Genomic DNA, 25094 nt, shown 5'->3' on the forward strand with positions numbered 1-25094 from the left:
GCATAATCATATGTAAGTTTTGTTGCAGTTTAGTAAAAACAGCATAAAAATTAAGCAATCAATTGAATAATTTGGCCAAATGCCCCTTAACCCTAAAGCTACACATTAAAAAATGACAGTAGACTAAACAGCAGTTAATGTTTTATTTTACTTCCTGTTTGTCTGTTGCGTTTTTTTTTTTTTTTTTTTTTTTTACAATCACATACCATTTACACTACGAAGAGTTGATTTGCAGCATCATTTGTTTTTTTCCCCTCAAAAACTATTTTTGGTAATTTTCTGGTTATTTTTTGCCTTGTTCCGTTCGATAACTGCATTTTCCAGACCACGTCAGTATTCAGTGTCAATCCTACACCTGACACCCCCCATTACAAAACACTCCTTAATGAATTGTTTACTCAATATATGTGTTGGAGCATAAAACTACTGAACCGTGGCGGTTTGCTTTTCAGTACTGCCTCGTCATAATTTTATCAATAATACGCAGTGGTTCAGCGTAATTTCAGTGTGTACTTTCAGCTTTATGTGGCTGTTAAAAATCCTGGGAGTAGTTTAAGGCAATAAGTATGTGAGGGTTTATAGGTTTTATTTGTGTTAAGTGGAACTTTCCAAGTGCTTTCAATAATAACAATTTATTTATATGGCACGATGTTGTAGTTTTATTTCAATTTCTGCTCGAGGTCATGAGTCAGGATTGGTGATATGCTGACACCTACAGGCGATCGAGTTCAAGCGCTCTTTCATTTCAGTAATTTAGGGGACCTCATTAAACATGTTAACTATAAACGAGTCCTGACTAAGGTATGTGTTAGGACAAAAGGTTACGCTTAACAGGTTTAAACAAAATGATTTACTAGTAAAAGCAATAAACGCAAGATCTTCAAATTTCCTAGTCTAAAGAAAAACAAGTTCATATTCTGTACATAACAACAGGAACAGTGAAACCTGAAGCATTGAACAAAAGAGTTGAATCTGAAGCCATCACACACTGCCACAGTGTGCTAGATTTGATGAAAGACACATTTCAGTCCTCTAAATTATCTCCTTCGCACAAACAAGTGCCCGAGCTCGTCTTTCTGCAGGGCTGCACGTGTACGCTGAGAAAACCAGCTACGCTCAGATAGACACCATCACGGAAAGTAGACAAAACACGCTGCCGTAGTGTTGCAGGAGCTCTGTGCACCTTCTGTTCATTCGTAGTCGGAAGGAGAGATAGAAAAACTGAACTGAAGCCCAAACGTATGCAAACTTGTGTTCTGCAGCATCATGTGCCTGGTGAGCATCAGTGTCTATGGAGGCTTCAGTAGGACGGCATCCTCAGTCTTCACCGAGCCGAAAGCCTTGTCCCCAGTTGTGACGTCCTCCACCACCACCTCCTCCTCCTGCTTGTTCCTGAGGGGCGCGCCTCCTGGTGGGCGGGACGCCGAATCCAGAAACTCCACCACGTCGATTCGGGAACCACTGATAACTGTTGAGAAGAAAACAAGACTGTTAAGTCTGGAGGATCGTCTGGGCTCAAAGTGCACATCGCTCTAGTTTTTATTACCCAACCTTTCTTTGAAAATCGATGAGGTTTATATGATTTCTGCAGTGTGCATAACTGATGCATAACTGGCGAATAGAAAAACAAACTTGGTGAATATGGAAGTGTTTTAATGGAGAGTGTAAATGCAGACTGGATGCTTACAGGATCTCTGGCGTGGAAAGGAACGATCTGCCGCCCAGGTCCACGGGATATTTAAACATGAGGAAGAAGTAAAGATGGCCTACTAAATTTCCAATCAGCTCGTTCACAAAACTGAGGAGAGATTAGGATCAGAATCTTAGTGTACAGCATTCAGACTGATCAGATGTTTTATCAACAACAGTCTCAAAAACTAACGATATGCATGTATGAAATACACGTCCTCATTTGTTATAGAATATAAAGAAGGTTCTTACGAGCCACCGATGATGTAGTTGAATCCCAGAATGACCCAGGGGAGATAGCAGGCCTGCGCACATTAGAGACGAGTGTCAGAATGCTTGGAGGTGTTTTAGAAAAAAAGTGGAGAGAATAAATCTGCAAAAATTCCTACCTTGAATCTTGTGCCGAACCAGAAGGACACGATCATGTCGCGATTAATTTGGGCCCAAACATAGAGCACAGACATGATCAACGGGATCATCAGGAGCTGGAAAACAATCAGGTTTTTTTTTTTTTTTTTTTTTTTTAATGAACCTCACACTTGTGGATTTGGAACCGTAATGAATGGACATTCAGTGCCACCCAGATGACGACGATGTGTCTGGTTCCTATCTAATTTCACACTTTATTTATTTATTTATTGAACTGTGTAAACACGTTACGTCGTTACATAATTGCCTCGCACCTTTTTCAGATGCACAGAGTTTTATTTTATTTCTCTCTGTATAATGACTCAAATCTGGGAACCAGATAACCGATATTCAATGCATTTTTATTTGTATAGCACTTTTAACAATGAACATTGCCTCAAAGCAGCTTTACACAGATAATGTGGTGATTAAAAGTGAATATGTTCTTTATAAGTGTAAGTTTGTCTCTAATGAGTGAGACAGTGGCGAAGATAAAACTCCCTGAGATGGCATAAGGAAGAAACCTTGAGGGGAACCAGACTTAAGGGGGAACCCACCCTTATCTGGGTTGCACTGAATGTCCATTTATTACAGATATACGATGTTGAGGTGTGCAGTGATGATGATCAGAAGCAAACTGTAGCCCTGAGCCAGTGTAGGAGACTGTTGATATTAACTACAGTCCAAATCCATCTTCAAAGCTCATGTTCTTACTCGGTAATTTCATGGATCCACCCAAGGCATTGATGAGAAACTGATATGGCAGTTTGCTAGTCTGCTAAAATAGCTTGGGACTACTATTGGCATGAACAAGTCACTGAACAGCTCATCAATGATAAAACTAGAATAAATTGACATTCGGTGCCACCCGGATGAGGACGGATTCCCATTAGAGTCCGGGTTTCGTCCTCGTACCATCTCAGAGTTTTTTCTCGCCACTGTCTCACTTAAGGGATAAACATATAGGAACTAAACTTATACATATAAACTTCACAACCTGTATCTGTGTAAAACTGTGTCAGGACAATATTTATTGTTAAAAGCTCTGTACAAATAAAACTGAATTGAATTTGGTACTTTAGCTTGACTATTACTGTTCTTCCACAAGATGATGAGGCACTGAAATGTGGACCCAAGCAGCCATAAACAGTCCCGTCTTTCCAGGACAGATTCTTTATTGTAGCCTTTTTTTTTTTTTTTTTTTACATATGAATCTCTCTGAAACCTCTTCTACACTCACTCATCGAACACTCTGTATTTTGCCTTTGCGTGTCATCGTAAATGTAAAAGCTTGTCACGTTTTCAAAGTTGTAACCTGGGAGATTGATCTGGACACGACTTAACACGATGAAATGCACTCCATCAGTCATACGGAGTTCTGATATTGGCATCGTAACATCGTTAAAGATAAAATGAGAGACGACTCACCTGCATGTTCATCATCAGTCCTGTTATCTGGATCGCGTAGATAAGGACAACCTCGATTCCATCCAGAACATAAATCAGACATCGAAACATTTTATTTTTTTTTTTACGTGCACACAGCCAAATGTGAAAAGGATACAACAATGCAAATCCAATTGAAGAGCAGCATGTACACGTAGTCTGCTGGTCTTCCATTAAAGGCTCCTAAGTGGAACAACAGGAGCTTAACACAACTGACTTTCTGAAGAAACACTGACTCTGATATTATAAATTCAGTTTTCACTTCTATTTTCCTTATACAACCTTAACCTTCATATGTGCTTTTTTTAAAAAAAAAAATCCCACTACAGATTTACTCTCCATTTGCTGTTTAAATCACCTCCACTCTTCTGCTAAGGTGTTCCACTAGATTCTGGAGAATTGTGGGATATTCGTTCAGCTACAAGGAATTTAGTAAAGTCAGGTACCGATGTAGGTGAGGTGAGGAGGCCTGGGGGGGCGGTCAGCGTTCACATTCATCATGTTCAATAGGGTTGAGTTTCAGAGCTCTATAGCAAGGAGATATTTCACCCCAACCCATATAATGCATATGTTCATGTAGCTGGCTTTGTGTACAGGAGCATTGTCATGCTGGAACAGGTTTTGGGTCTCCTAGTTCAAGTGAAAGGAAAATTTTACCCGATACAACTGTGTGCTTCCAGGTTTGTGATAAGGTGCAGTTTTTTCCATATAGCATTTGTTACAATTCCTTGAGTCACCATCATACCTGTTTCCAATCTGGACGAGTACTGGTACAGGAAGTACAGATTGACCATGTACAGAAATCCTGTTCCTGGACCAACTGGGAAATACAGCGTTGAAGATATTGGCCTCCATAGCTGCAGAAAGACCAAAAGACCAAATGATTAGTGACCCATGAAACCAGTGCACATCATGGCTTTGTCCTGAACTGGAAACACTTCACATCATGCACATGTGGTGAATGCTAGGCTACGTCTGTTCTAACAATACTTTCAATACGTTCTTTTCCACACCAGCATTATGTCAACGGCTCGATGAACCGTGAACGGTTATAAGACACATGAAAGTGATTTACAACATCTAGGATCTGTGCTGTCGTCGCTCTGGCCTCTGTTGATTGGCCTTATTTAAGTCTTTCTCTTATGAATGCTTATCTCCTGGCTGACGGTTAGCAAAGGATCAGACAGACGAAATAATGGCTAGTAAACTCTTCCGTCTAAATTTCACTGTTTTACAACTCATCTTGAAAAATTTTTTTATAGTGGCTTTTAATTAACCAATGATTTTTTAATTATGTTGCTGATACACTATACAAGCAAATGTTTGTGGACTCCTGACCATAAGATTGGTATGTTGGTATTTTTGAACATCCCGTTCCACATTTAGTCTCCATTCGCTGTTATAATAACCTCCATTCTTTCAGGAAGATGTTCCATTAGATGTTGGAGTGTGCTTGTGGAGATCTGCACTCAGGACGTTAGTAAAGTCAGGTTCTAATGCAGGTGACATGAGGAGGCCTGGTATTCAGATGGGTTAAGAGCTCTATTGCAGGCCACTCAAGATCTTTCACTCCAACTCATGATTTCCCTCAGGAACGTATTAAGTGGCAACTTTGTTTAGTCTCCGCCTCACACTTTTAAAAAATAAATTAGAGTAAGCATGAAAATGCTAAAGAATCCATAGTGCTAGCAGATGTCCAGCTTCAAGAATTTTTCTTAAAAGGAGAAAATCCGGACAAATCCACAGTTAAAATTAATAAAAGTTAAGTAGATTAAATGTAACACACACACACACACACACACACACACACACACACACACACACACACACACACATCTATTTTATTATATATCTATAGTATTACCCAAATGGGGTCTAACAAATGGGAACTATTTAATAAAGTTTTATTTAATTTGTCAATTTAATTGTTCGATTTCATTGTGATAAAATCTACATTTATATATTATTTAACCAAGCAGACATTTTATTTAAAATTGTTTAAAAAATTGCATTCTTCGTCCCTTACGAGGGAAATATCAAGGTCCGTGACGTGGGGCCGCCTTCCCGTGGGCTCACCACCTGCAGGAGGGACCGTAAGGGACGGTGCTGTGAGGATTGGGCAGCAGTCGAAGGCGGGGGCCTGCTTAGACTGCAGCCCCCGCGACCCGAATTACGGATAAAGCGGGAGAAAATGAATGAATGAATGAATGTTTAAAAAATGTAAACTGATCACAAATGTTAATAATAATGAATTGCGTTAATAAAAAAAAAATTTATAAATAAATTATATATATATATAAAAATATATACACACACACTATACAAATTATATATAAAAATAAATAAAACTACATTAAATAAAACAAGTCCATGTTTTGCATTTCTTCCCCTTAACGTTTCGAAATTTAACTGAGTTTAAAAACTGAGGTACAGCGCGGACCGTGAATTTTGTGCACCCTTACACCCCTAATTGTTATGTATTGTTAAATACATTTATATTTTCTTATATAAAGTGCTTTGAGAAGCTACTTTTAAAGGCACTATACGCAGTAGAATGTTTTTGTATTGTATGTATCTATTCCACTCGCACTACACTGCCCACAATGCACAGTGTGATAAAGGCTTAACTCTAGTCACCTTGCACTTTGATTTCCCAGTAATAAAACACAAATTTTCCTCATTCATCATTTTGCCGAAGCAAACACAGATTACAAGATGAGCAGAAAATCCTCACTGTCCAGTTAAGCAGTTTCAATCTCTTTGATAGTCCTGGAATTTGAACCCAAAATTTTAACCTCTGAGCTACAAATTCATCACACATTGATCTGAACAAATTCATCTGCCCCGTCATCCATTTTAGCCTGCGAACTCCCCGCCATGGAAAATGGGTCAGGAAAGAACAAGCACTTCCCCCAGCCTTTTCTACATCTTCAGTTACTTCAGTTCAGGGTGACACAGAGCTGCGACAATTCTCCTTCCTTTATAGACCGTTCCAACAAACCCTGCAGGAGTTAAACCTGGTGACACGGACTTCAGCTTGTTTACTAAGGAACAAACCGACCCTGCAAAATGAATTCAAAGCAGCTTCATTAAATAACAGGGGGAGTGGTGGCTCCAGCGGTTAAGGCGCTGGGTTGCCGATCGGAAGGTCTGGGGTTTAAGCCCCGGTATCGCCAAGCTGCCACTCTTGGGCTCTTGAGCAAGGCCCTTAACCCTCTATGCTCCGGGGGTCCCTTACGAGGGAAATATCAAGATCCGTGACGTCGGAGTGACGTGGGGCCGCCTTCCCGTGGGCTCACCACCTGCAGGAGGGACCGTAAGGGACGGTGCTGTGAGGATTGGATAAGCCCGAATTACGGATAAGCGGGAGAAAATGAATGAATGAATAAATGTTCAGGTCTTCTAAAGCAGGCCACCCAGGATCTTCCACTTCAACCCATATAAATCATATCTTCATGGAGCTTGCTTTAGGGCATATGGGCATTTGATGGGGGCATTGTCAAATCCCATGTATTAATTTGTGCACTTCTGGCCTGGTAGTATTAGCTGGGCATGGCTAGGTCCTATTCTAGATCTAGAATAGATCACAATTTCAACCTTTACTTCCTGATATTTCAGAATCCAGGATCATATTACATTCTATAAGCTTGAGGAAGTGTTTCCACCATGTGTATGATTCAAGCTGAACTTGGGAAAAGAAATGGTTATTCAGTCAGGTTTGTGTGTCTCCTTACTCAACCACCTGATCATATTCTTCATCATGCCCATGCCATCTATTTTCCAAAGTGCACCAGTCCCTGTTCCAAAAAGGGATGCTGTTCTTTACTTCCTTCAGCTCGTTTTCTTTCTCTGTCTGATCAGAAAACTCTACTTGAAACAGTAATGGGTCTTCATTCTGGTCATTAACCTGCTCATCAACCTGGTCATCCTTACACATCTGTTCTCACACCTCCCAAAAACATGGCAGACCGTGTAAGGGATATTGCCTGTAGCTGTGATCCATGAGCGTGTTCGAGTGTGTTTGTACAATACAGACCAAAAGTTTGGACACACCTTGTCATCAAGAGAATGCCAAGAGTGTGCAAAGCAGTAATCTAAGCAAAAGGTGGCTACTTTGAAGAACCTACAATATGACATATTTTCAGTTCACTTTTTTGTTATGTATATAATTCCACATGTGTTAATTCAGTTAGTTTTGATGCCTTCAGTGTGAATCTACAATTTTCATAGTCATGAAAATAAAGAAAACTCTTTGAATGAGAAGGTGTGTCCAAACTTTTGGTCTGTACTGTATGTATTTTGTATATTTCGGCATCTATTCCAGGGTATATTTCTACCTCATGTGTCACACTGATTGTATTCAGGATAGGCTCTGGCGGATCCTCCGCACGTTTGATTTGGCACATGTTTTACGCTGGATGTCCTTCCTAACGCAACCCTCCCCAATTTATCCGGGCTTGGGACCGGCACTAAGAGTTGTTTTAATGATAACCGAATCCTCATGCGCTGGCCAGTGTGAAACTCGAGTGAGACGGATTCCTAGCTCTTACCCAGAGCTGCCATCTCTGCTACAGCTCCAGCTGAGAGCTCAAAACAATTGAATAACCTCTGCTCTGATCCTGCTCCAGCCATGCCAGTGATACTGCTGTGTGTTTAGTTATCGTACACCTCACACCACTCCTCCCTGTCCTGAAGGTCTACAGCTCTCTGTGCCGAGCTGCAGCCTGCAGTGCAGAGGAAACTGCGAATAGAGAAACCGCACCACAGGACTGCATGGGAAGAGAAGGAGGAATGAGGATGAGAGAGAGGAGAGACAGATCTCTCAGCAGAAAGTGGAGTGCTGGTTAAGACCAGTGGCTTGGACACCGGCTCTATGATGAAATCTGAAATATTGTTGGATGAGAAGTATTATTTACACATCCTGTGCCAGAAAGAAATTCTTTCTTTGCTTGAATGAGTCAGATGTATTTTTTTTACGCAATATAAAGTGAGATGGAATTTTATCTGAGCAAACAGTTGAGTGGTGAAGTTTTGATTGTAGCAGTTCTGATGCAGCTACTAACTGTTACTGCGGTCACTGAGCGCTACAAAGACACGTGTACACCGATTAATTGTGAAAAGTAGTGCATATGAACCGATTTGAGTCAGAGCCCAAACTAGGTTATAAATTACTGTGTGAACTGGAGAACTGCTGGTTCAATTTATTCCAGCGTGTGTCATGTTCTAAAAATGGATTTTTATATTATCTCACAGTCTAACTACATCCGTCTAATGCAAATGTTTTAGAGTCGAAACTTTCAGCTGCAGAGGAAAATAACACACACGACTTCTCAAAACCGAAATGAGAAAAGAACAGCAGGAAGACAGAAACCAACTGGGTACAGGCCACTAAATTCAGGGCTGCAGTAAAGAAAGGGGAGGAAGTGGAGGAGGCGGTGGTAGTAGTGGTGGAGGTAGTGGTAGAAGTAGAGGTGGTGGAGGTAGTGGAGGACGTGGTGGTGGTGGAGGTAGTGGAAGTGGTGAAGGTGGTGGTAGAAGTAGTGGTGGTGGTGAAAGTGGTGGAGGAGGTGGTAGTGGAAGTGGAGGTAGAAGTAGTGGTGGTGGAAGTGGAGGAGGAAGTAGAAGTAGTGGTGGTGGAAGTGGAGAAGGTGGTGATGGAAGTGGAGGAGGTGGTGGTAGTGACAGAGGTGTAAGTGGTGGTGGAAGTGGAGGGGGTGGAGGAGGAGGTGGTAGTGGAAGTAGAGGAGGTGGTGGTGATAGTGGAGAAGGTGGTGGAGGAAGTAGTGATGGCTAAAGTGGAGGAGCAGGTGGTAGTGGTGGAGGTGGTGGTAGTGCAGGAGGAGGTGGTGTTGGTAGTGGAGGAGTAGTGGTGGTGGCTGAAGTGAAGGAGGTGGTGGAAGTGGTGGAGGTGGTGGTAGTTCAGAAGGAGGTGGTGGTGATAGTGGAGAAGGTGGTGGAGGAAGTAGTGATGGCTGAAGTGGAGGGTGCAGGAAGAGGTGGTGTTGGTAGTGGAGGAGGTGGTGGTGGCTGAAGTGGAGGAGGTGGTGGAAGTGGAGGAGGTGGTGGTAGTGCAGGAGGAGGTGGTGTTGGTAGTGCAGGAGGTGGTGGTGGCTGAAGTGGAGGAGGTGGTGGTGGCTGAAGTGGAGGAGGTGGTGGTGCAGGAGGAGGTGGTGGTGCAGGAGGAGGTGGTGGTGCAGGAGGAGGTGGTGGTGCAGGAGGAGGTGGTGGTGCAGGAGGAGGTGGTGGTGGTGGCTGAAGTGAAGGAGGAGGTGGTGGTAGTGGTTGAGGTGGAGGTGGTGGAAGTGGAGGAGGTGTTGGAGGTGGTTAAAGGTAGTGGAGGAGGTGTTGGTGGTGGTGGAAGTGGCACCTACACCTTCAATAAGCCTACACTGGTGTCCCACCTGAACCAGTCCACATATTTATACCATCATTTTGATGCCACGGCTACAGAAACAATCAATATTATAGTGAAATGCAGTATAACAGCGCTGTAAGACAGAAAGGAATCTTATACAGTGAGAATAAATGCCAATACTAAAGCAAGAAACCCAATAAACACAATTCAACACGTCTCCTTTCGCTGCAGCCACAGCTGCAGACATCATTTCCAGCAGAAGCATCAACATTAACCTCGTAAAATCACCCTGGGTTTTCTGTGCATCTTTGCCATGCATTATGATTTTCCTGGGGATTTGAATTAAAGGCAAATTCAGTGTTTTCATACAAATTCTACAGGAAAGAAAAAGCAAAAGTAAAAATGTAAATAAAACAGTTTTGGCTCTCATTTTCTCAAAATGTCCAGCGCTTCTTGGTAAATCCATCTTGTAAATGTCTCTGTAAGTGTATCTGTGACCAAATCAATATCTTCTCCTCCATCAGCCATTGTGAAATGAAAAAAAAACAGCTCTTAAATCCACAAATATATTTGAGATAATGCAGTTTGCTTCTAATGGGGTTTGCGAGCTCTGACTAGTGTCTTTCTGGCCATCCAGTCAAAGGATGTAAAAATGTTGGTGTTATTGTACTCCTGCTAAATGGCCCCGGTGTCACAAACTCATATTTCAAATGGATTTCTCCGATACACTGCTTACGCACTGGGCGCCATCTAGTGGTGATTCAGTGAAAAAACAACTCAGCTGCTCGGTGTACTCATGCACAATTATAACCATATTATAACAATGTTATATTTGTTTACTTACTGTAACCTCCTGGTTTTATATGATTTTATTATAATTCTAACACATGATACTTTTTAATTTCAACCTTTTCTTCAGGGAATCCTAAACTCCTAAAATCATATACTTCATCTAATAATAACAATAATAAATATTGTTATTATTATTATTATTATTATTATTATTATTATTATTATTATTATTATGCACTCAGTAAGTCTCCTAAACAGAAAAGTAAAAGTGATAAATTGGAAAAAATTTGATATGTAAATTGATACATGACTTGGCTCAAGCCAAGAACACCGGAAGTAGTCTTTATGGCTGTGTCCCAATTCCTGTTCGATAAGATGCACTACATGATCACTGATCCTGCGATCAGGGCAGATGAGACATTCTGTAACATCATGCAGAGATGGTAGAGTTTTTGTGTCTTATCTCTGTTATTGACCTTTATAAAGAGTGCCTAGTGATTCACGCCGCTTACCGTGCACTATATAGTGGAGAAGAGTGGCATTTGGGATACGGCCGTGAGCTTTTTAACGTCCGCAGCAGTAATAGAAGGCCCTGCAGTTCATACACACACACACACACACACACACACACACACACACAAAAGCTTGAACCCACCTGAAACTTGTGGAAGAACTCCTCAGGCCACAGCACGAGGTACGCGGGACTGATCAGGCCCAGTTTCCCGATCAGCGGCATTAGGATGGACCCTGCGAACCAGTAGCGTGTAATGAACGGAACGCTCCTGAACCAGTCCCCGATGTCCGACATCTTCCCCGATGTGTGTAAGAGCGTCCTGATAGTTTGAACCAGTTCTGCGTGGCGCCCCAGTGATCTGAACCGCTTTGCCGAAACCCGTTTCTGCTTCCACCGCACTTTCACTCCATTTACAATGACGTGGCTGCGCACTGAGCGTCACTTTCCACTCCAATCGTTTTCTGCTCTTCCGCTTCTCCCGAGCTCATAGGCCGGAATTCACAAACCTTAAAATCAGTATCCAATCAGAAAGCAGCTCGTGGGGCCCTTCTCTTGCTCTCAGTCAATCACAGAGTAGGAGGCGGGGCTTATTGAAACGCAAGTGGGGATAGAAAAAGCAAACTGAGACCGACCTCGTTTGAGCTGTGCTACCTACTTCCAAAATAGAAGTTTTTTTTTATTTAGCTCAGTATTAAGCAGTAACTGAGGATAAACTGTAACTCATTCTTTTATTTAAAGTGTGCCTTTATATTTAATTAAGAAATACATGTACAGTAAAATATTTCATGTTTCAGTGCTGTATACACTATATAAAATACTCCTTTTTTATTTAATATCAACTTTTCCTTTGCTTAATAATATTATTATTTATTGTAGTATTACTAATACCTAAAATCACAACTTATTTTAGAGACTTTTATTTTATTCGTGCCGTTACTCCAGGAATCCGGAAGCTGTTCTTGTGGCGCGTTACTCTGAACAGATAGTGAGCCGGTAAATTAAATACAGTTATTCAAGTTAAAGGTGTTTTTAAGTAGCATATATTATTAACAAGGCGTGTTATTATAAACATGGCGTTACTGTGTTTTTATGCTGCAGTAAAATAATCCGCCCCGGCCCGCCTGCGTTAGCTTTTCTGTCTTATCACGCTAACCTGTAAACAGCGTCTGATTGCGCACTTTTGCGCATGCGCACCCGCTGCAGTCCGCTGGTACCGGAGCCCTGGTAAGCAGTGCGTGTATGTGTTAACTCATGGTTCTGTTACTATGTTGACAGCAGGATGTCTCTGAACTCCATCCAGCCCCAGCTGTCCTCTCTGAGGACATGTCAGACGGACATCAGCACCGGGATGGACATCGTGTCTGAAGTCGCCCTGGACCTGGTCGAAGCTCAAGGTAAAAATTAAGCAGCGACAGGGTGGTGTGATGCCACCGGTAGTTTTTTATACTGCAGCTGTTTTTTCAACATTTGCAGTATGTTCCTCAGTAAAGAACACCTTCACCTGTTCATGCTCATTTAACCTCTGATGTCTGCAGAACAAGTTAACACAATGATCTTGGTTTCTCCTGAAGTTAGTACAATGGATAAACCCCACACAATTGATGGTGTGGAACTGAATCATTTCAGTGGTGGACTGTCAGGGTCACTGAATTACGTTTTAATATATTTTTCTATCCATAAATATGTAGGATATAATTCCCTGTAGTCTTTTCCCTTCATTTCATAGTTTACTATATATTTGTGTGAATTTAAGAGCTGTTTTTTTTTTCATTCCACAACGGCTGACAGAGGAGAAGAAATTAATTTGTTTGCAGATCAAATTACAAAGACCTTTACAAGATGAACTTTTCAAGAACAGCTGGACATCATGAGGAAACGTCAGCCAAAGCAGTTGTTAAGCTTTTTTACAAACCATTGATACTTTTGCGTTTACCTTCCTGCTGAATTTGCACAGAAACACACACGATTTGCCTTTAGTTCAAATCCCCAGGAAAAAAAAACATAATCCCCAGGGTTTCAGGGGACAGAGGACTGTCATTTTTATGAGGTTATTATAGATGTTTCTGGTAGAGATGATGTTTTGGGTGGAGCAGCTGTGGCTGCAGTGAAAGGAGACGTGTTGAATTGTGTTTATTGGGTTTCTTGCTTTAGTATTGGCATTTATTCTCATTGTATTAGATTCCTGTCTGTCACACAGCACTGTTATACTGCATTTCACTATAAAATAATGGTGTTAAGAGGTGGGCTGATTCAGGTAGGACACCTTTAGGTGTGACGTAAAACCCGCCACTGTATACAATATACCGTATGACAGTAAACAGCAATTTTATATAGATTGAGTAGCAAAAAGTATTAACGTTGTCCGCACTGTATTTCGGCAGCTACTGATGACGGTCCTGGTCTGAAGAAACTGGAGCAGATGATATTGGAATGTGCCAAACTGGATCAAGAGATCAACTGCTACGTGGAATCTGTTGAGCAAATGATCGTCCAGGTCTGTGTATCTTCCCCGTATGACATCTCAGCGTCAGTGTGCAACTTTCTCATCGAACGCTCACTGATTTGCAGGTGAGACATGAGCCTCCACACGCCATGTTCAAGCTGAAAGACTCGGTAAAGGAGCGATTCGCTGAACTCACAGCTGCAGTGTCGGATGCTGAGATCGAAAGCCACTGTAAAGTGGTAGCCTTCAGGGACAGCATCAGGAAATCTCTGCAACAAGGTATTGCTCATCATTCCTGCAGGGGACAGGGCGATTCCCTCGTTCTCAGTCCCTTCATGTTCTGTTTGACCAGGGAACTCGGTCATCAGTCAGTTCTCTGCTATTGTACAACAGCTGACTACTGGTGTGGGCAAAGGTGATTGGCTAGTGTGACTGTGATTGACAGTACACCGTCCCTCCCACAATGTCGCTCTTTGTACTGTATAATTTGTACGTTTTCATCAACACAACACCACTGAGCTTTGTCTGATGACTGAGAGCAGCAAGAGAGAGTCCTTTCCTCTGTCCAGTCTCTCCAGGGAGCTCATTTCCCCTCATCGTTTTTCAGATCGTTTTTTTTTTTTTGTGTGTGTGTTGGTTAATTAAACCATATATATATATATACAGTGGGTACGGAAAGTATTCAGACCCCCTTAAATTTTTCACTCTTTGTTATATTGCAGCCATTTGCTAAAATAATTTAAGTTCATTCTTCTTCCTCATGAATGTACACACAGCTCCCCATATTGACAGAAAAACACAGAATTGTTGACATTGTTGCAGATTTATTAAAAAAGAAAAACTGAAATATCACATGGTCCTAAGTATTCAGACCCTTTGCTGTGACACTCATATATTTAACTCAGGTGCTCTCCATTTCTTCTGATCATCCTTGAGATGGTTCTACACCTTCATTTGAGTCCAGCTGTGTTTGATTATACTGATTGGACTTGATTAGGAAAGCCACACACCGGTCTATATAAGACCTTCCAGATCACAATGCATGTCAGAGCAAATGAGAATCATGAGGTCAAAGGAACTGCCTGAAGAGCTCAGAGACAGAATTGTGGCAAGGCACAGATCTGGCCAAGGTTACAAAAAGATTTCTGCTGCACTTAAGGTTCCTAAGAGCACAGTGGCCTCCATAATCCTCAAATGGAAGACGTTTGGGATGACCAGATGACCTTCCTAGAGCCGGCTGTCCGGCCAAACTGAGCTATCGGGGGAGAAGAGCTTTGGTGAGAGAGGTAAAGAAGAACCCAAAGATCACTTTGGCTGAGCTCCAGAGATGCAGTCAGGAGATGGGAGAAAGTTGTAGAAAGTCAACCATCACTGCAGCCCTCCACCAGTCGGGGCTTTATGGCAGAGTGGCCCGACGGAAGCCTCTCCTCAGTGTAAGACACATGAAAGCCCGCATGGAGTTTGCTAAAAAACACCTGAAGGACTCCAAGATGGTGAGAAATAAGATTCTCTGGTCTGATGAGACCAAAATAGAACTTTTTGGCCTTAATTCTAAGCGGTATGTGTGGAGAAAACCAGGCACTGCTCGTCACCTGTCCAATACAGTCCCAACAGTGAAGCATGGTGGTGGCAGCATCATGCTGTGGGGGTGTTTTTTAGCTGCAGGGACAGGACGACTGGTTGCAATCGAGGGAAAGATGAATGCGGCCAAGTACAGGGATATCCTGGACAAAAACCTTCTTCAGAGTGCTCTGGAGTGGCTTCACAACAGGAGTTGTGGAGGAGTGGCTTCACAACAACTCCGTGGCTGTTCTTGAATGGCCCAGCCAGAGCCCTGACTTAAACCCAATTGAGCATCTCTGGAGAGACCTAAAAATGGCTGTCCACCAACATTTACCATCCAACCTGACAGAACTGGAGAGGATCTGCAAGGAGGAATGGCAGAGGATCCCCAAATCCAGGGGTGAAAGACTTGTTGCATCTTTCCCAAAAAGACTCCTGGCTGTATTAGATCAAAAGGGGGCTTCTACTAAATACTGAGCAAAGGGTCTGAATACTTAGGACCATGTGATATTTCCGTTTTTCTTTTTTAATAAATCTGCAACAATGTCAACAATTCTGTGTTTTTCTGTCAGTATGTGGTGCTATGTGTACATTCATGAGGAAGAAGAATGAACCTAAATGATTTTAGCAAATAGCTGCAATATAACAGAGTGAAAAATTTAAGGGGGTCTGAATACTTTCCGTACCCACTGTATATAGATTTGGACATAGGCTTCAGATCAGTGTCTTGTTGGAAGACCCGAAACATAACCTGGAACTGCTGTGTATCCCCACATTTATATACACGTGCATTTATGTATGCAATACATATGTAGCAAATCTGTGTGTGTGTGTGTGTGTGTGTGTGTGTGTGTGTGTGTGTGCAGCAAATCAGAAGGCAGTTGGCAGTGTGGAGGAGGAGCTGGATGAAGACATTGCTGTGACACAGAGCCAACCGAACTTCACATGCCCTGTTTCCCAGGTTTATTATCATATCCATCAACATCTTAACTATTCAGTAGAAATGGTGGCTGCAGTGGACTTTATCTGAAAATGAACCTTATCCTAATACTCTCGGCCCTGAATTAGTAGAGCAGTGTAGTGTACTGAGCAATCAATCTGGACGTCGAATCACACGCTTTTCAATTATAGCGTCCGACACATATGAACCAGTCAGCCATTGATGTGTTTAGGACGATGGAGGAATTGATTTTTCTCCTTGCCATTCCAGTCCCTCATAATGATTTACAATAACTTTAAAAGGAATTGCTGATTTGACCTGCTACTGAAATTAATTATTGAGCCAGGATATAAATTTGACTCCAGTCTAAGCTCTGATAGTTTCGTCTAATTAGAAGACAAAGGAAAACAGAAACTGTCATGGTGTTGGACTACAGTGTGCTATGGCTTGGAGATCAGAGATATTGGACTGGCTAGTTTTTCGTACCTGCACACTGCTGTTGGTGTTCGAAACCTCGCACCTGTTTTACTGTAATGCGGGTTTAAAAGCTTGAAGCCGAACTTTCTTCATCACAGAACACGAAATCCCTTCACATGTTATGTGATCATCCTTATAGCTGGTGTGTGTGTTAATTAGGAAAGTTTGCTACTATTTTTTTTTTCTGAACACAGATGATCAAAATCATGTGTATGTTGTTGACAGGTTGAAATGGTCAATCCAGTGAAAAATAAGAAGTGCCAGCATTACTACGATCAAGAAGCCATTATGTCCCTTATTACGACGAAGCAAAACAACAAGAAGAAATGCCGGTAAGCACTTTTCCAAAAACAACCTCCCCTGGTGTAAAAAGGGCACTTTTTTTTTTTTAGGTAGCAGATAACACATGGAGACCTTTCTATTCCTACAGTATAGTAAAAGAAGCACTAACATTTCCTTTTCTTGTTTATTTAATCAGATGTCCTGTGGTTGGCTGTGGGAACACAGACATCAAGCCTACAGATTTGGAACTAGACCTGGTGATGAGGAGAATGATACAAACCCATAAAAGGCAGGGTGGCAAGAGCTGAGATCTCTCTCTCTCTCTCTCTCGCGCTCTCTCTCTCTCTCTCGCTCTCTCTCTCTCTCTCTCTCTCTCTCTCTCTCTCTCTCTCTCTCTCTATATATATATATATATATATAAATAAAAATAAATTTGATACTTAAAATGATACTGATGCTTAATGTAAATCAATTTGGTTACAGTACATTTGTATATTTTTTGTTAGCATTTATAATAAATGAAATATTAAACACATACTTTTTATTGTCAAATCTGCGTTTATCAGTCCAGACAAATTCATACATGGCGCATGCAGGGATTTTATTCAGTGGATTTGAGTCATTTTGAGTCCCTGTAAAACACTCATCATACTGTTTTTATTTATTTCAAATCTGAACAGCATTGGTTGCACATTCACAAAATTCAATCCGAACCAAATTTTATTTTATATAATGTATTTTAATAATCTATTACAATAGTCATGAAATACCCCCGCCCCCCCACGTCACATAACAACACACTCCATGCAGACAGATGAATCTGATGCATGACAGCCTGGATAAAGCGCTCCAGCAGTGTTTCCAAAAACAATCCTGTATTTCGTAACATTTCACAGTGCAGATCTGATTGTTCAGCTGCTCTCACTTAATTATTAAAACTACTGGAGGAAATTGTGTGTTTTAAGGAGCAAATTTACTGCAGTGACTCATCCAAGCACCATGGGCATCGGAACCCAATTTTACTGTAGAGTTTAGAGAATATTGAAGAAGCTGGATTCATTGAAAAGGACTGCAGTTTTTTTCCTTCACTACATTTCCTGGGATTTGTGAGAACTCTGTCATTTGCTGAATTTTACCTATACATATACCTGGTGAAAAGGTGACCGGTCAACCAGTCTGCCAGTGATGTGTTTAGGACGATGATTATTCTTCTTGCTACTCCATAATGATTTACAATAACTTTTAAAAGACTTTCCTGATTTGACCTGCTATTAAAATTGTATATCATCCTAGGATTTAAATTTGACCTCAGGCCAGTCCAATCTCTGACAGCTTCGTATAATCGGGAGACAAAGGGCAAACTGTCATGGTTTTAGAGAACAGTTTGCTCTGACTTGGAGATGAAAAATATTGTACTGGCAATTTTTTGTTTTATTTTGTACCTGAACACTGCTGTGGACTGGGGCAGAGAGTAAACTGTTGTTAATACGTTGCAGGGATGTAGTGACAATCTTGTTTTCTTTTAAACAGAAGTCAGACTGTGGATACTGTGTCCAAAAGGCAGACGTTGAGCCTAACAAACTTTAGAAATCATCAGAGGGACACATGAAAATTGCACCTCTATGGAATCTGTATGCACCATTTTAGCAGTAAACATAAAAAAGAAAATTCTAAATATTTTAATGTTGTCTGATCATGAGCCATTTATTTTCATATGATGTAGATCGGCAAAGGTGAAATGGCGCTCACTTCTGCTTGATTTATTGTTGTCCTCGTGAGTCCGTGTGAGGTTTAACCCCAGTGATTGTGGGAGAATCCGAGTCTGTTTAGTTGTTGGTCCATGTCCTCCGGTCTCTCTGCACCAGTCAGTCTGCTTGAAATGCAGATCTTAGGCGATTTGTCTCTCCTGGTGCAAGTCTAACCAATAGTAACTCCAAAACCGCATTGAAACTTGTTTTTGCGATGGTTCAGTAAGGCGCCGAGAGCCAGAGACAATGGGAGAGGCAGCAGCTTCTTCTCCAGTGTAGCCCCTACCACCCAGTTACTGTCTAACGAACCTGTGGAATTTCACAGGAAACCTGTTTAACTACAATTGCCTTAATGTACTATATATTTTACAACATCTATTCATAATTATATAAATACCAAAAATTGCTCCTGTAGAGGATTTTCTCTGGAAGTTATAAGTTCAATTGTACCTTTAAACTGAAGATTAGCTTTGGGCAGATCCACCTGATAGCCAAAAGTCGCGCTTGTTTCTTGCATGCGTGCGCTCGCCTCAAACTCCACCCCAACTTGCAACTACAGAAACCAAGCATTTACGACTTTCAGAGAAAAGTTTCGTTTGCTCCGTGAAGTAAAATAGTTGAAGTATTTTACTGCTGCTGTTATTGCATGGACTAATGGATTCATACACTCGGTTAAAATGAGCTACAGTTTATGGGAATAAATCTGGTATAAAATTAAAGGTCACCTGATCGTTTGCTTTGTGGTAGTAAGACGCATGAGCCCCTGCTCCTCCAACAGTCAGCGTCGCCACGTAATTGCTGCCTGAGAGGGAAAAAGTAAAAAAGGCTATAGGTCCTTGGAGGTGGGTGGGGGGGTGTTATATGCAGGCAGTAAAACACTTGTGGGTTGCTTTAATTTAAATATAAAATCACCAACCACTAGAAAGCTAATTCTTTTTCTATGGCAGCATGTCCCAAAGTCTGTTATACTTCACTGAAGTTAGAGTTTGGACACTTCGCTCACCTGTGTATCTGCCCACGAACGAGGTGACGGTGCCTTCCTCTCCAGGTCTCCTGTGGTACACCAGCTCGCCCCCCAAAGCCAAGGCAGGTGACAGCGACTGAAGGTAATGAGCCACTAAAATCCCTAACAGACAAACCATGAAGACACAGTTACAACCAGAATGGATCTGAAATGTAATCAGGATGAGATTGGTTTGTAGACTTTAAGCTTTTATTCAACGGGTATATTTTTATTCAAAAGTGACCTGATAAATGAGGAGGCCCAGAAACAAGTGGCTGCAGTAACGACCCAGAAAAGCATCTCAACAGAGGACGGGCATGGGTTCTAGTCTTCAGGCAGTCATATATGAAGTATTAGAAATACCTCACATTTTTTTGTCACTTTGTCCAATTACGGTTTCCATTTCCATTATTCCAATTATTCCATTTCGGTGCTATACAGCTCATTCCATCTCTGTCTAAATTCTTATGGACTTATGGAGGTCTTTCTACTTTTTTTTGTGGGAAAAAATTAACAATGCAATGCACAAAAAACATCACTTTTCATTAATGGCTTTCAGAAAACGGTAAAAGTTTATTATTTTCACTTAAAAAAATGTATTAGAATAATACCCATATTGGATTTAATACAGATTAAAGGGTGCTAGGACTTCCGGTTAAATGAAATAGTCAGGATGTGAAAGGCCTACACTTCTATTGGAAACATCTTTTTTAGGAGATGATTAGACGATAAAATAATTTATTTTCAGCACTTTATCCTGGTGAGGGTCATAGCTGATTTGGAGCCTATGCTGTAAACACTGTATGGAATGAAAGCGGAGAACCCAGAGGAAATCCATGAAACTCCACACAGAGCTTCCCGAGCCCAAGCTCACATCCAGGACCCTTAAGCCGTCAATGCTACCCGCTGCACCCCCTGGCTGCCGTAGTCAATAATTGCATCGTTACTTAATCGGTTTATTTCATTCGAAAGTAAAGAAAAAAAATACCAGATCCAACAAGAACATCTGGATTGCCCAGTGTTACAGCAGCAGTGAAGTCGTCTCCGCGGTACTCGGAATCACACTGCCAGTTCACAAACTTGTGTTGCTGTGTCTGAAACATAAGTCAACACTTCAGTCCAATGAAGCCCAGGGTCAGTGTGTAACACGCAGCTCAGAGTCGCATGCAGGACTTATGTGGATTGTTTATTTGAATAATGCACATATTAGTGAAAGTCTTTCCGTGTTTGGCTGATTACTCACACACTATCCGCATGTTTAATTTTTACATTAGTAATCTGTAATATCTTCAGAAATGAGAGATCCTCTGGGCCATCTTTACACCTGTAATGATACTGATCACAGAATCAACTATTTCCCCACTGGACTGGCCATGGACCAGTCTCCATACTTTATGTAATGGGATTTAATGCATCCAGATATATGTGGAAATAGTAAAGCACTTTAGCACTTTGTGTTAAAATCCAATTGTATTCTTTAGTTGTTCCAGCTTTGTGTTTGGCTTCTGTGGGGTCCGCATGTGAAACAGATGTATTAATACTCCGTAGTTCACATTTAAACCAGGAGTGGCCGTGGTCTGTACTAGAAGTTTAGTTCATTAGGTTTTTAATGTGAAGACTCACCATTTTCTTCCTGGGGTGCTGGAAGAAAATAGGTCGTTTTTCATTTAATAATTATTACGCTTTATTTGCTTTATATTTCTTATTATATTATTATTATAATGATATTATTATTAATTATATAAACTCACTCACTCACTGAACCAGAACTTTCTGCCGGGCTTCTTATTTATAATCTGATGTGATTAAATAAGCAAGTTGGAGTTTTATGACAATGTCTTTCCCCAATCAAGACTTGATTACTGACTTTACTTGTTCACAGTTAGTAAAATTTGCCGTTTTTAGTTTTTGGGTCTGTTCCAATGTGGAAAGTTTAAAAAAGTTTGCTGGGCACTGTTTGGTATCTTGGCTGGTCAGACACTTGGATCACTTCTCAAATTCTTTAAGCAGCATTTCATTTTAACGCCCGCATGATTTTTTCATTTCATTTTTCTTTTATTAACAAATCAATACTTTATTTTTTCAAGCTACAAAAAGCTTGAAAAATTGATAAACTGTGGCTAGTTGTTAAAAGCTTTTATTATTTATAGTGATATGCTCAGGCTACTAAAGCAGAGCGGAATCATATAGTAGAATACTTTTAATGACACTTTGACTACATTTTTTTATTTTGTCTAAATACTTAGAAATGAAGTGAAAATGTCACTAAGGTGAGTGAAGGACTGACCTGCAGAGCCACTTTGGAGCGGACGTGTGTGGTCAGCTGGTGAATAATCTGTGCATTGAGACTGCCCGTGTTATCCATGTCACCAACCATTACTGGAAATGACTATATTAAAAAAAATTATAATAATTAGATAAATAAATACACACTTTACTAAATAAGACATCTAGATTAGTCCTTGTGGCAGTGTAAAAACAATTCCTTTTCACTGTCAGTACTTCAGTACATACTTGACCTACTCTCGAGAAAGACTATTAGAAATATAATACTTTCGGTTTATTATAAGTAAAAACGCTCACCTCGGCAGGCCCGGTCTGCTTGCTCCCAACATACGTTGCTGCAAACTTGTAGCCGGATTCTGCCATGGTACTCAGCGTAATTGTATGGCTCACCTGTAACAATGAAAGCAGGAATGAAACTATCGGTCCGTGGGTATTAAGCTGTTATTCCTGCTAAGGGAGGATTTTACACTGAAAATAAAGTCTGTTCATTTATACATTTGTTCGGACAAAATAATCCCTAAAAATAGAAAAAAACATGAATGTGTCTCTCAAAAACATTTAAAGACTAAGTGTTTCCAAATTTTGGCAGGCACTGTAATACAAAACAATTTTAGAACCCAATAGACTGCATGAACTCTGACCTGGAAGTGATTACTTAAACCCTTGTTGACCACCAGTCGAACGCCTTCCATCTGCAACGGGAAGACCTCTGAAGGGCCGAATGAAAAATTATTTTAAAAAAGTGAGAATATCCCAGCATTCAACAGTGATATTTGTATGTTCTTAGCAGTATTTCAGCACATATGGGCCAATGTGTGAAACAAAAAACAAAACTGGTCAAACAAATACATTTTCTCTGCACCTTTGCATTTCCGATGACACTCCTCAAACGTGCCCGGGTTGGAGGGAGAGGGCTCGGTGTCTGTGCCAGCCTGTGCACTGGTGCCCAGAGATGATGGCATGGAGGGCATGGTGAAGCCAGGAGGCACCGTCAGGCCTGGACCCCCCTGGCTGCTGGCACTCCCTGAAGCAGGGGGGTTCGGAGAAGTGGCAGCCAACACACTGCCCATGCTGAAGCACACACAGATTACATGCATTCAGGTTCATTATGAAACAGATGTAACAGATACGATCTCACAATGTCCAACTAACTACACATAGTTTCAGATACTGGGTATAAATACTTTGCGATGTATATTTTTATGCATTTATTTATTATTTTTCAGGCTCATGTGTTTCTCAACAATGTCTAATCACAAAAGCATGCTCCAAAAATTTAATTTGTTTAATTGCACACATTTTTTACACAGCATATTATTCTTCATTGGGTGTACCATGGGTTATATTCAATTCAGTTGTGTTTGTATATTACTTTTAATAATGGACATTGTTTCAAAGAGGTTATGAAATATGAATTTAAGCTTGTAGGATTATACACCTTATGTAACACATACAATATCACAGTGCCCACATAACTACATGTAGCTTCAGATACTGGTTATAAATACTTTAAATGAAGCATATTTCTACGCTTTTATGGAATTTTTGGCTCATGTATGTCCCAACATTGTCTAATCAAAGCAAGAACCAAAATCATAAATGTTAAAAATAATAATAATTATTGCACACAAATGTATTACACAGAAAATATATTATTCCTTGGTTGTGCTATTGACTGTGGTCAACTCAGTTGTATTTGAATAAACTTTAACAATGGACATTGTTCCAAAGAAGCTTTACAGAGATACGAAGGTTATGAAATATGAATTTAAGTTTAGTGCCTGTCTGTAATAAGATGAATCCTTCATGGCTTTCACTTCCTGTATAAGTGAACTATATAAGAGTCCAGGCTTCTCCTCCCTATGGAGTGAACTATATTTTTCAGCAGGAGCCATGAGGAGACTGAAACCTTGACCTCGGTCAGGACTGTTGCTAGTTTTAAAGTCTAACGCTGTGCTACCAAACTACCATCCACCCTCCCCAAATTACACACAGCCAGCAGCTTTCTGCCCAACTTTCTTTTCTCCAACACCAAACAGAAGACAAAAGCTCAGCCGATAAAGAAGCACAGATGAAGGCTTGTTGCACGGTTCACTTGGCAGGACAGCAGGTGAGCTAAAATGCTAACGTTGGATAACCAGCATGCTAACCCTTGGCAATGGGCACACTTACTTTAATCATGGAGGAAACCTCTTACCCTGCGGGAAACCTCACTGACCCTCACCACTCATCTACACGCCATTAAAACACTACAAATCCGTGTATTTCCACCACTTCGCACGGCCTCGTGCTCTACTCACGTTGTGCAATGCAGTGCAGTTCCACGGCTATGAAGCGCCGGTAGGATGTATGGGACAACATACAAGACCAACGTCTTAGCCCGCCCACTTCTTCAAACTCTAAAAGTGATTGGGCGCCGCATGGGAAAACTGCAGGCTGATTGGCTGAAGGAGACCGTAGCTGTATGCGTACTGGTCATTTGCCGAGTTTTCCTCAGAGGTAAGAGGTGAAGAGCAGAGAGTCCGGAAGTTAACACGTTCAGTTCAAGGGTGTTGAACACGACTCTGATTCATACAGAAGAAGACAATATTTATGGTTTTATATATTTAAACCTATTTATTTTTAAGCAAGATTTATTGTCCAGAACTGTCCAATCTGGACACTCTAAATACCTCCAACAACACCAAAGCCCTTAAGACTGTCCCTGTGTCATCTGTTATTTTTATTTAATTTTCTTTTACAATTTTATATTATGCAACTCTATTATTTTTCTTTTTTATAAAGCCCTGTCATTGTTATGCATGTTTTAAAGTAAGGGGGAAAAAAAACATGATTTTTTTCTATTTTAATCTTTTTGTTTTTGTTTTTAACCTTTAACTTTTTTTTTTTTACTTTTGCTTTTTTTGTTTGTTGATCTTGAAATAATAATTAAAAAAAGTTAGTATGAGTATAGTAGCTAAAATTTATTTAAATTGCTTTCTCCATATTCCACATGAAAGACTGGCATATATATATATATATATATATATATATATATATATATATATATATATATATATATATATATATATATATATATATACAGTGAGGAAAATAAGTATTTGAACAGCCTGCTATTTTGCAAGTTCTCCCACTTAGAAATCATGGA

The 25094-nt window shown here is 40.7% G+C and overlaps 4 protein-coding genes across 10 annotated transcripts in view; 2 read left to right on the forward strand and 2 right to left on the reverse strand.

The window, feature by feature from the left end:
- The window catches only part of zhx2a (zinc fingers and homeoboxes 2a), a 20087-nt gene extending 18959 nt beyond the window's left edge, over positions 1 to 1128 (forward strand). For all 5 annotated transcript variants that reach the window (XR_014532711.1, XR_014532712.1, XR_014532713.1 and 2 more), the window contains exon 4: positions 43 to 1128. The gene's annotated coding sequence lies outside the window, so the exon portion shown is untranslated. The remainder of the gene's footprint in view (positions 1 to 42) is intronic.
- On the reverse strand, positions 129 to 11699 carry derl1 (derlin 1). The gene is made up of 8 exons (XM_083539103.1): positions 11346 to 11699; positions 4289 to 4400; positions 3662 to 3726; positions 3526 to 3552; positions 2079 to 2174; positions 1942 to 1994; positions 1688 to 1798; positions 129 to 1468 (listed from the first exon to the last, which is right to left on the reverse strand). Exons 1-8 carry the CDS (start codon positions 11496 to 11498, stop codon positions 1318 to 1320), a joined length of 768 nt encoding a protein of 255 aa, XP_083395229.1. The 5' UTR covers positions 11499 to 11699; the 3' UTR covers positions 129 to 1317.
- A 354-nt stretch (positions 11700 to 12053) lies between these two features.
- On the forward strand, positions 12054 to 17446 carry nsmce2 (NSE2 (MMS21) homolog, SMC5-SMC6 complex SUMO ligase). 2 transcript variants are annotated; one of them, XM_083539225.1, is made up of 7 exons: positions 12054 to 12197; positions 12483 to 12598; positions 13586 to 13698; positions 13773 to 13926; positions 16077 to 16171; positions 16853 to 16959; positions 17106 to 17446. In XM_083539225.1, exons 2-7 carry the CDS (start codon positions 12484 to 12486, stop codon positions 17215 to 17217), a joined length of 696 nt encoding a protein of 231 aa, XP_083395351.1. In that variant the 5' UTR covers positions 12054 to 12197; position 12483; the 3' UTR covers positions 17218 to 17446. The 2 variants fall into 2 exon arrangements, with proteins under 2 accessions (XP_083395351.1, XP_083395350.1); XM_083539224.1 differs by having other exon boundaries at positions 12056 to 12197; positions 12480 to 12598.
- Positions 17447 to 17544: 98 nt separating this feature from the next.
- tomm40 (translocase of outer mitochondrial membrane 40 homolog (yeast)) lies at positions 17545 to 24388 on the reverse strand. 2 transcript variants are annotated; one of them, XM_083538475.1, is made up of 10 exons: positions 24247 to 24388; positions 22809 to 23017; positions 22588 to 22655; positions 22244 to 22336; positions 21948 to 22049; positions 20649 to 20754; positions 19661 to 19783; positions 19383 to 19459; positions 19108 to 19210; positions 17545 to 18966 (listed from the first exon to the last, which is right to left on the reverse strand). In XM_083538475.1, the coding sequence occupies exons 2-10, from the start codon at positions 23014 to 23016 to the stop codon at positions 18827 to 18829; spliced, it is 1020 nt and encodes a 339-aa protein (XP_083394601.1). In that variant the 5' UTR covers position 23017; positions 24247 to 24388; the 3' UTR covers positions 17545 to 18826. The 2 variants fall into 2 exon arrangements, with proteins under 2 accessions (XP_083394601.1, XP_083394602.1); XM_083538476.1 differs by having other exon boundaries at positions 24144 to 24247.
- Positions 24389 to 25094: the final 706 nt, after the last annotated feature.

Source organism: Silurus aristotelis (genome assembly GCF_946808225.1).
Source record: "Silurus aristotelis genome assembly, chromosome: 1".
NCBI lineage: Eukaryota > Metazoa > Chordata > Actinopteri > Siluriformes > Siluridae > Silurus > Silurus aristotelis.

Bases quoted from the DNA above. Each gene is read 5' to 3' on its own strand.
- nsmce2 (XM_083539225.1), top strand. From the start codon at position 12,484: ATGTCTCTGAACTCCATCCAGCCCCAGCTGTCCTCTCTGAGGACATGT. The intron at 13,927-16,076 runs GTATTGCTCATC...GTGTGTGTGCAG, and splicing joins CAGGAAATCTCTGCAACAAG to CAAATCAGAAGGCAGTTGGC. The intron at 16,960-17,105 runs GTAAGCACTTTT...TTATTTAATCAG, and splicing joins AACAACAAGAAGAAATGCCG to ATGTCCTGTGGTTGGCTGTG.
- derl1 (XM_083539103.1), bottom strand. From the start codon at position 11,498: ATGTCGGACATCGGGGACTGGTTCAGGAGCGTTCCGTTCATTACACGC. The intron at 3,553-3,661 runs GTATCCTTTTCA...TACGCGATCCAG, and splicing joins TCAATTGGATTTGCATTGTT to ATAACAGGACTGATGATGAA. The intron at 2,175-3,525 runs GTGAGTCGTCTC...ATTGTTTTCCAG, and splicing joins GACTGATGATGAACATGCAG to CTCCTGATGATCCCGTTGAT.
- tomm40 (XM_083538475.1), bottom strand. From the start codon at position 23,016: ATGGGCAGTGTGTTGGCTGCCACTTCTCCGAACCCCCCTGCTTCAGGG. The intron at 22,050-22,243 runs GTGAGCGTTTTT...TTTTTAATATAG, and splicing joins AGCAGACCGGGCCTGCCGAG to TCATTTCCAGTAATGGTTGG. The intron at 20,755-21,947 runs GTCAGTCCTTCA...CTTATGTTTCAG, and splicing joins GCTCCAAAGTGGCTCTGCAG to ACACAGCAACACAAGTTTGT.